Source organism: Corticium candelabrum, chromosome 21, assembly GCF_963422355.1.
Source record: "Corticium candelabrum chromosome 21, ooCorCand1.1, whole genome shotgun sequence".
NCBI lineage: Eukaryota > Metazoa > Porifera > Homoscleromorpha > Homosclerophorida > Plakinidae > Corticium > Corticium candelabrum.
In genome coordinates, this window is record NC_085105.1 from 5,172,410 (window position 1) to 5,182,800 (window position 10,391).

The 10,391-nt window shown below is 40.0% G+C and overlaps 1 protein-coding gene across 1 annotated transcript; it reads right to left on the reverse strand.

The window, feature by feature from the left end:
• Positions 1-2,041: 2,041 nt before the first annotated feature.
• On the reverse strand, positions 2,042-8,945 carry LOC134196738 (dye-decolorizing peroxidase YfeX-like). Its single transcript, XM_062665960.1, has 3 exons — positions 8,846-8,945; positions 2,294-2,455; positions 2,042-2,243 (listed from the first exon to the last, which is right to left on the reverse strand). Exons 1-3 carry the CDS (start codon positions 8,856-8,858, stop codon positions 2,053-2,055), a joined length of 366 nt encoding a protein of 121 aa, XP_062521944.1. The 5' UTR covers positions 8,859-8,945; the 3' UTR covers positions 2,042-2,052.
• Between the last annotated feature and the right edge of the window lie 1,446 nt (positions 8,946-10,391).

Genomic DNA, 10,391 nt, shown 5'->3' on the forward strand with positions numbered 1-10,391 from the left:
TCATCATCTTGTCTTGTCGTCCATCTTGTGACGTCAGTTTTACTTTGCCCTTGTGGCCTAGTGCGTCTTCTCCAGATTCTGTTGTCATCATCTTGTCTTCGTCTTTCTCTTCGTCTTATTGTCTGTCTGGTGACTTCAGCGTCTGGGATTATCACAGCTTTACCTCGCCCTTGTGGCCTAGTGCGTCTTCTCCAGATTCTGTCGTCATCATCTCTTGGTCTACGTCTTCCTCTTCGTCTCGTCGTCCATCTGGTGACTTCAGCATCTGGGATTATCGCAGCCTTACCTTGCCCTTGTGGCCTAGTGCGTCTTCTCCGGATTCTGTCATCATCATCTCTTGGTCTTCTTTGGATTCTGATGTTATCATTTCTTCTGACTTGCTTAACTTGTACTCAGCTGTAGAGTCTAGCCTTTTGTTTGTAGTTCTACTTGTTATGTATTTGTGTAATCTGTTGTTGTAGTTTAGACAGAGAGACAGACAGACAGACAGACAGAGACAGAGACAGACAGACAGACAGACAGACAGACAGACAGACAGACAGGCAGAGACAACCTGTGAGAAGTAGAATTGCGCTCTAAACAGGCAGTTTCCATCTTCTTGGACGCACACAGGCAAATGATTGACAGGGCCAAGTGGTTAGGTTTAAATGGTTACATGACGGCAACAAATGTTGCATAAAAATGACTCCTAACTGTTTAGTGCCTCAACATTGGTTTTTCTTTTCTTTAGAAGATACTTGAAGAAGACAATATCAAGCAATGTCAGAGATGACATAACATGTTGCAGAAAGCAAGGGGAGAGCTATTCTTCCATATCTCCAACTACCAATGTCCCATCTCTCACTATTGCTCTGCACTCCAATGTATCTGAAACTGTCACCCACTCATCTTCTACAAGAGCAGTTGAACAAACTCCACCATGGTGCAACAAAGAGATACAGGATAAAACTGACAAGTGGAGACACTTCCTAATTAAGCATGCTTAGATTCTAAACAACTTTTACATTAAAGCAGTTTAAAGCGCAACAAACAGAGATACAGCCTTAAAAAGGAGTACCTGGTCCCATCACACCAGCTATATTGTCAATAGACTTCTGTCATTGAGATTACTAATATTACAAATCCACTGAGACTACGCAGCAATTGCTGTACAGGTCTAAACCACTTTTTATAAATATAAAGTAAAATAGAAAATAGGTTAAGTGTACATAAAGATTCATATCATCTAAACCCCTTTGGTCATGTAGGACCCACATGTATGACGTTTTGACCTTTGTCACATTCTTGCTGACATGACCAGACCACCCTGACGACGTAAAGCACTCACTAGAAATCTCGAAACCAGCACCAAAACCGGAAAAACCTTTCATGAAGGTTTTAGAAACTTTACAACAAGTAGAACAACCCACACACAAGTTCCGTACGCTTTCTACAGCAAAATATCATCAATTTGTAACGTGCGCTAAACAACAGCTAATGAGATTCATAGCTATGACGTCTTTTATTTGATGACGCATAATTATTTAATAATTATTCCCGGATGTGCGGTTACCAGAGCTTTCAAATGGTGTCACGTGATTCACCATCCAATCATGTGCGGTCTCGTTAGAGGTCAAAATATAACCTGGATATTACATCATGTTTCTCACGAGAGCATGTTTTTCAGTGTCAGGTGTCTGTGCAACAATTTGAGCCGGGTTTTTTCACCGTTTCACTGCTACGGTAACCCAAGAACGTGTTCGAAGTGCAATAACTCGGATGTCAACGGTTGTTGTTCGCCTTTCGAATAGATTATGGGTGTGCTGTCAACAACAGATGAAGATTGATCAATGGGTTAGAGAAATATGAGTTTGTTTCTGCGAGTTCTTTGTACAAATTTCTAAAGATTTTTTTGTGGAATTGGGGCATTCCGCGTTATTGGTAATTGGTGTGAAAAGTCACACCATAATTACACGAAGGTCCTACATGATCAAAGGGTTAATTAATTAATTAACTTAATTTAATTAATTAACTTACGCTAATAAAATGAAAACACCAAAGTTAAAAGACAACTCAAAATGCAAAGAAGTTACTGTTCGAAATAAAATGAATCAAGATGTATTGACAGTAGTACATCGTCATACCTTGAGTGTTCTTTATTAAATCAAGATTATGAATCCAACGCTGTGTGATGACATAGCTTCCACCATTATGATCAACAGCAACAGCTTTTCTATCATCTTCATCAGCAGGGTTCTCAGTTCCTGACAAAAGTCGTCTAAAATTTTAAACCAGCATGTACATTGTGCCATACCATCAATAAACCCAGACAAATCCTTTCCATTTTCGTACACAAAACTGAATACATCTTCAAATTTGTCAATACTGTTTGGTGGGAAAGCACCAACCACTTGTTTAGCAAGCTCAAATAAGTTACTGTAACTGTCACTCTTGGCATGAATGAAGATATCACCACCTATAATGCATAGCTAGTCAGCAAAAACCCCATGCAAAACAACACGCACACAATAATACATTCATACAACATTGTTAGTCTTTACATGACTGCTCAACATTACTTGTTCCAAATAAGTAAGACATTTTCTATTTGGAATGTGCAAACTAACCAGAGAAATGCCAAAACAATATTTTACATATCTATACTGAGTAAGAAGTCAATTAATTATAAACTAAAACTTAGTTTTTAGACATGGCGTTAGCTCACTCAGTGTGCCCCAGTTTTACACCTACAACTGTGAAAATAATATAATTGCTTCTGAGCACAATTCACAAAATATGAAAAGACTTGAGTAAGACCACTGATTAACTCCAAACACTGCAATAACGTCAATCAGCTTTCACCTCTTTCCAATTAAAACATTGCATCTGCTGCAAGCTAACAAGTTCATTCTAAACACCTCTATCAAGTATACCATCATTGCTCTTTGGTGTTTTGACAACTTTCACTTCTTGAAGTGATTCCACACAAAATATCCAGTAAACTTGGAACAATATTTACATTACAAGTCTATTAATATAGCATGGCGACAAATTGTGGAAACAACCCATGTATGATTCAATCTTGATGTGACACTGATACATGTAGCATCTCTGAGACTGTCACAAAGTAGAGCAATGTTGTGCTCTTAAACACAGTTAAGAAAGGTCAAAATATGACATCCACCAGTTACTAACAAAACATGACTCAAAGCAGAGTTTAGATCCATAAAAATAACAACCACAAACTATCCTATTCACTTGAAAAAGACCCATTCTATCTTAAGCCAAGTTGCTAATTGTCGAGCAAGTATTCAAGAGCCTCCGTTACACGAAAACAAGACAGTTCGACTCGTAGAGAGGTAGTGGATACTGTTATCAAATATATCTATCTATCTATATATATGTATGTATTTTCACACAAGTATACATCTATATACACAACAAAATTATCAAACTTCACGCTGATGACAGTTAACAGTAATTCTCTCCATTACTCTCAGTCACACCGTCCCTCCGCCACGGAACTTCTTCTACCTCGTCCCTCACTCTCCTCCTCTCTCGCACTCTTCCTTCTTCCTGTTTCCTTGCTGACCGGCAAACTGAACTCTCCAAATGACTACTTCCCAATACATATCATTAGCTCCTCCCTTCAATCCCATCTATAGTATTGTAGCCCTCCCAAACCCCATATTTAGAGATGTGACATATATCTCCCCAGTTGGAAAAGAAACTGCTCTGTAGTTTCTTGTAACTCAAACATGTCCCTGTCGGTCGTCGTTAGCACACCCTACTCAGGAAGTCGGCTCCGACATTTCCGAACCTTGATAGCTTGCACTGTGAAGCGGTAGCTTTGCAGATACGTGGCCCACCTCATGATTCTATCGTTCTCGAATTTTGCTGTATCCAAGTATGCTAGCGGTTGGTGGTCCGTCTGGAGAATAAATTCTACTCCATAGGTGAATCTCATCAACTTTCTGACCCCCAGACAACCGCTAAGTACTCCTTTTCAATGGTAGAAAATTTCTCTCTTGGCCACTGAGTTTCTTACTTGCGTATCCTACCAGGAATGGTTTTGCTTCGTGCTCCTGCATCAACATTGCTCCCACCCCTATATCTGACATGTCCACTCAAAGCAAGCAACGCCTATCATGTTCAAACAACTTGAGTACGAGTCGGCCAGATAGCGCCGTCTTCAATGCCAAATATGCCCTCTCCTGCGCTTCCTTCCATTCCAGTTTGTTTAGCAATCCTTTCTTTGTCAAGTCGGTCAGAGGAACTGCTATGGTCGTAGAGTTGGGTAAGTATTCCCTATAGAACCCTGTCAATCCTAGAAATGCAAGCAATTCTTCTTCGTGCTGGGCCTCTTAGCTTTCCTAATTTTTAGGACGTTTTCCTCGCTTGGGTGAATGAGGCCGTGTCCGATCTTGTGGCCGATAAACGACAGCGTATGCGCTCCGACGACACATTTAGAAGGCCTACCTGTCAGATGGGTCAGGGCGATCCTCCTCAGAACTCCCCTGAGAGCAGTAACGTGTTTTCCCCACACAGGTGTGTGAACGACAATGTCATCCATGTAGTGGTTCACATACTCCAGTCCCTCCAGTAACTTTCTCAATCCTCTCACCAAAGTAGCTGCGAAGTTGACCAATCCGAACAGCATTCTGAGGAATTTCATAGGTACCGTTGTGCACCACAAACACGGTTTTGCGTATATCTTCCGTCTCCACGGGGAACTGCCAGTAACCTTTACACAAGTGTATCTTTGTAAAGTATCGGTCTCGGGCAAGATCTTGAACTACATCCACCAAAGGTGTTATAGGCTCGGGGTCGCATATGGTCAGACGATTGAGTTTTCTATAATCCATGCAAAGCCGGTTCGTTCCGTCCGGTTTCCAAACTAAAACCACTGGAGATGCGTAGGGCAACTCCGATGCCCGAATGATATTCATTTTCAGCATATTCATGATATCGTTTTCTAGTTCAGACTTCATATGAAACGGTATCGCGTATGGCTGAGACTTCACCGGATGATCAGACATTAGTTGAATCCGATGTATGGCAGGGTTGGTCGAGCCTGGAAGATTAGTGAAAACGTTTCTAAACTCTTCGACTACCGCTCGAGCTTCTCTTCTTTCTTCGTACGTCAACTCTTCACATATTTGTACGTCCCCTGCGGTCTCTTTGCGTCGACAGGTTCCTAGCTCGAGCAGGCTGTTCCCATCCACGGAGTCATCTTGATCCCATCCATCTGCTTCCAATATTGTCGCACTTGCTACCTTTAAAAGCGATCCTCCCATAGTTCTTTTGCACATCTTGTCGTTGGTGTCACTCCATGAGCGGTACCTTTTCAGTAAATTCGCATGGTAAATCTTTTTCTTTCCATGTACTTCGACTTCATAATCATTGATTGCAAAGATCTTGGTTAATCAGAATGGTCCCCGCCAATGCATTAACAGCTAGTTATTGTCTGTTGGTAATAGCACTAGCACTTTGTCCGCCATGGCAAACCGTATCTCCTTTGATCTTTTGTCAAAGTATCGTTTGTAGCATCCTTGAGACCTCTTTAATTCCTTGCGAGCCACTTTCATAGTCTCCCCCAGTTTCTCTATAAGTTTGAACACACATTGATAGGTAGTCCTCACTTCTGTCTCGCCCTCTTCTTCTGTCCATATTGATCTTAGAATCCTCATCGGTCCTCTCACAGTAGCAGTTTGAAGGGAGCAGTTAACAGTAACTCTCTCTGTTACTCTCAGTAACACCGTCTCTCCATCACGGAACTTCTACCTCGTCCCTCACTCTCCTCCTCTCTCGCACTCTTCCTTCTTCCTGTCTCCTTGCTGACCAGCAAACTGAACTCTCCAAATGACTGCTTCCCAAGATATATTATTAGCTCCTCCCTTCAATCCCATGTATAGTATCGTAGCCCCTCCCAAACTCCATATTTAGAGATGTGACACTAATGTTCATTTAATTATTGCTTGTCCTGTCCTAAATACTTGACTTTGTACCTGTTGCGGAACAGTCTATATTGATATACCATATTCGCCTGTAATAATGCCCATACCGAGATAATGACCATGCCCGTATATATGCCCTTGTGCGACAAGTCAGAACTTACACACTGAAAAACGCCTAAGCCCAAGTATTAGCCCAGGATACGCATGCGCAGACAAACAAAATGGGGTCCGCAGAACATTCATCTCTGTCTGTGTTCGTTTGATGAGGTGGTGCCAATGTTGAGCAAAAGTGCTTACCACTAGACTCATGTCGTTGTTGTAATTACTGATCCTGATGCTTTTAGCTGGTTTCAGGCAGACCACTCCGGTTTGCGCATGTAGTGGTTAGTTTCTGCATGTATGCTGATGCTGTACAGATACCAGTACCTTTGATGTTGCAAATGGATAATTGTAAGCATTTGTGGTGTTTCTGTCATCAAGTGTTTTTAGATGATGACTGGCCAAACTACAGCATTTTGCGAACATGTATACGCCTGGGACCAAAATAACGCCCATGCCCTAGTATACGCCCAGAAAAAAGCGTTTCTTTTCTATATGCCCAAGATGTTATTACGGGCAAATACGATATTTCAACTTCCTTAATCAGCTATTTTTCCATGACAGGAAGTATGCGGCAATAAATAGCTGGTTAAAGTCAAAATTTTGAAAAGAACAGTCATGGCCGCTACAACTTTGTCAGCCCTGTTATGACAAATAGTTGCCATTTCGTAAAGATGCAGCAATTAATTAACAATTATAAGTGGGGCTAATGCATATGTGACTCTTCTGTCACATGCCGATCTATGACCACCAAGAACTCTCGAGAATAAGCTCTTTAGCAGTATCTTGCAGATCTAAAAAATCTAACAAAAGATTTATTGCCAATACGTGTACACACAAATTGGTAGGTTTGCTTTCTATACATGCCCTTGTCTTCTCTCCGTGTGCATCCAGTAGCACAAAGCTGCTACCAGAGAAAGCACAAACTCTCAGGCCTATTGCAATTGCCCAAAATAGAAACTGTTCTTGTTTTTGCATTTTTCTTGCTCTTCTTTGATAATGAAAACCACCAAACTGAAATGAATTTGTACATGTTTTGAGCTACTTGTACATTGACAATGAATCAGTGGCGTAACTACGCATGAGGCAGTTGCCTCGGTTGAAATAGTGGGCGTAGCTGTTAAAAGTGTTTCAATTGGGCGTTTCCATAAAAATACAAAACTGATAAACCCTAACAAAAAGTTAGCACCCAGTCAATACACACGTATCACGCATTGATGATTGTTATACTACTTGAGGCATGAGGTATAACTCAAAAGTACCAATGCAATGTGTTGTAAAATAAATAACTCAGTTAACTTCTACATACATTATAAAGTACCAAAGGCATTAGCAGATGTTCCTGCTAGAGTTTCAATCTGACACGGTTAGATGTCACCAAAGACTGACTACTACATGAATTGAGAGAATACTCAGTTAAGAATTAGCCATGCAACCTTACTTCAGCCTTGAAATGTGGTAAACGTACTTCCCTATCTACCACAATTTAACTAATGAACTCATTTTGAAGGCAATTGTAGTATGTGCATTTATAGCACTGTTGACTTCAACAGTCAGTTTGAATCTTTATACATGTATTAAGCAATTTATAGTTGATATCACTGATCTATTTATAACTCGAGGATTTGCCGACTAAAATTTTTCTAAGGTGGCCAAGCTGACGACTGTGCCAGTTGTAAAATTTTGAACACTGCTAGTTGCAAAATTCCAAACACTGGAGTGAGGACTTACTCAAAGACTACAATACACATTGACAAACCTGAAAATGCTTTATTGAGACTAAACGTTTTAGCAGTCTAAGGTTGCATTATGGCATGTCTCCTATAGCTTATGTCTTCTAATGATTGTGACAAACAGAAATCCAGTCTGCCTGTACACAGGTAATGGTTTCATTTAATTAACGTTTGTCTTCTGTATAGAGTGTACACTATATCCACTACCAACTTGACAAATAGTGAAACAGAGACATCCTACAGGGTAAGACCACCAATATAAACGAGAAACAAAATTAAGGTATATCAACAATGAACAAGGACACTTCAAACCACTATTTGTTGATATCACGATGGCAAAATGAACTTTACCATGTTTACATAATTTAGTCATTATAAATAGCATTGACTGGCAGACTGACACACAAATGGACAAATATTGCATCGTTATCTCCACAATAAGTAAACTTTTCCCAAACAGCAGCAGTTGCACAAACTCCAGAAAATTTTTACCAATTATTACATGCCAGTTGCATATAACAGGCACTCAGTCATCTCTAGCTATCATGCAGAAAACAACTACTTTAGGATTGGTAGACTGCTGCAATTAACCTAAACCATTGCAAGACATTGACAAGGTTGATAACCATGTTGTACTACACCAAGTTGCTATATTTGTAGAATAAGAGGCATGTGCATTCACATGCACATCTACGTATACAAAATACAACATCACATATTTTTGCACATGTCATGTAACTTGCCTTAAACATTCTAAAATACAGTCATATTACAACTGAATACTTGAAGATAAAACCAACAGTTCTGTTATAGCTTGTTGATAAATTCTAGAGAAATGTGATGGATCATATGATGTAGAAGTATGGTGGCAGAAAGAATATATCGACTTCCAACAACTTACAGACATACTATTCTACATACATGTACAACATTTAAAACATTTGGCTGTTGAATTTTTAGGACATGGCTTTTTATGTGTATAGACAGCCATCCCATTTTAAAAGTTAGCAACAAAGACGTCAAATTCACTGTAAGAGCTTCAATCACAGACAGTTGTAATAGCATGTCACATCTTACCAGTTGATGGCATATCTCCCAGTCCTCCTTTTCGATGTGGGTAAACATAACTCTCCGGTGCACCATAGCCAAACGCCTACACAAAATGCAGATTATTTATAGAAAACTCACACACGTGAAGTTCTACCAATAATGCTAACTGACCTAATTCTATTAGTACCTCTCTTTGTTAATAAAATTCTTCTTAGAGAGAAATTTAGTCTCACGTAGACAGACCCCGCCATCATACTTCTGGCATGAAAGGATCTGGTGAAATGCATATAGAATTCTTGTTCTGTGCTTCCCAAAATTCGTGGGGATAAAAACCCTTTAAAGATAGCAAAAGGTCTAAGTTGGTATCACTTAATCATGTTCCACTCGTGTCGCATGTGTTGATTAGGCCACTCCAAGATACATATTAGTTAGTGGTTGCCACCCACATGATTTTGTCTCAGATCAAGAAAAACCATTCTTATTATTACACATGCACAGTACAATCACTGGATACTACCCAATGTGTTTAAAACGCTGAAAGTCCCAAGAAAGAGTGAAGATTGGAAATGCCGTACTTGTTTATCTTTGGTACAGATACAGAACAGTGAAGTCAAATCATGTTAGTAGACTTACAATGGACATAAAATGCTGCTTAGGCTTTTTCTTCAGAGTTAAATTAATACTATTGGAATATATTTGGTGGGCATAGTATAAAGATAATAATAACCGCCTGCGTACAGCTCGTGTCATAATTATTGAGACTCTTCCGATTTCGTACAGTCTTGCCAAAAACCATGTAAATTCTGAGTCAGTATGTAGCTGAGTTAGATCGTTGTCATCAGCTAGATGTCAAGATTGGAAAGGTGTCTGCGCTACTGCCATGACAGCTGACAGACCACAATCACAATCTTCAGTGCGTGCACCTTCCAATTGTACCATAACTCTAGTTGTACTCGGGCTCTTGTAGACAGTAACCCAACATCTCTTGTTACAAAAAGCAAACAAAACTAGACGTGTGAGGAGCATTAGCGTCAGGAGTAATGGAGTTAGCGAGAACCTCAACTTGATTCTGTATCAATCCATCCTACATGAGTGTTTGTTTGAAACCACAAACGCTTTCTATCCCGATGGTTGGAGGCTGCAACAAGATAATGTACCAGCTGACAGGTCTAGAAGAACGAAATATCAATTTTCTCGCTTGCAGAAACGTTCACTTATTGAATGGCCTGTCAACTCACCGGACCTGATGCCAATAGAAAATTTATGGAGTTGGATGAAACGTGAAGTAGACAACAAGCGACCAAAGAACAAGATGGAACTGGAAGCCGGAATACTAAACGTGTGGAAGGATCTTAGGCAATTGATATCCAAAACTATTTTATGCATTTACGATAGCCATCTAGATCAATGTATTGCAAACGGTGAAGATCGTACTAATTATCGATAGTGCAACTCTTGTCAGTGGTCTGACTCTTGCACAGTTTTTAGACGTTGCTCTTGAATAACAGACAAATCTAGAAAATCATGTATCCTACTCTGAAAGCAAGGGAATGTTTTCGCAGACAGCTGCTAG

Excerpts from the sequence above, each read along its gene's own strand:
- LOC134196738 (XM_062665960.1), bottom strand. Across the intron at positions 2,244-2,293 it reads TTTGTCTGGGTTTATTGATG|GAACTGAGAACCCTGCTGAT; the intron begins GTATGGCACAAT and ends GACTTTTGTCAG.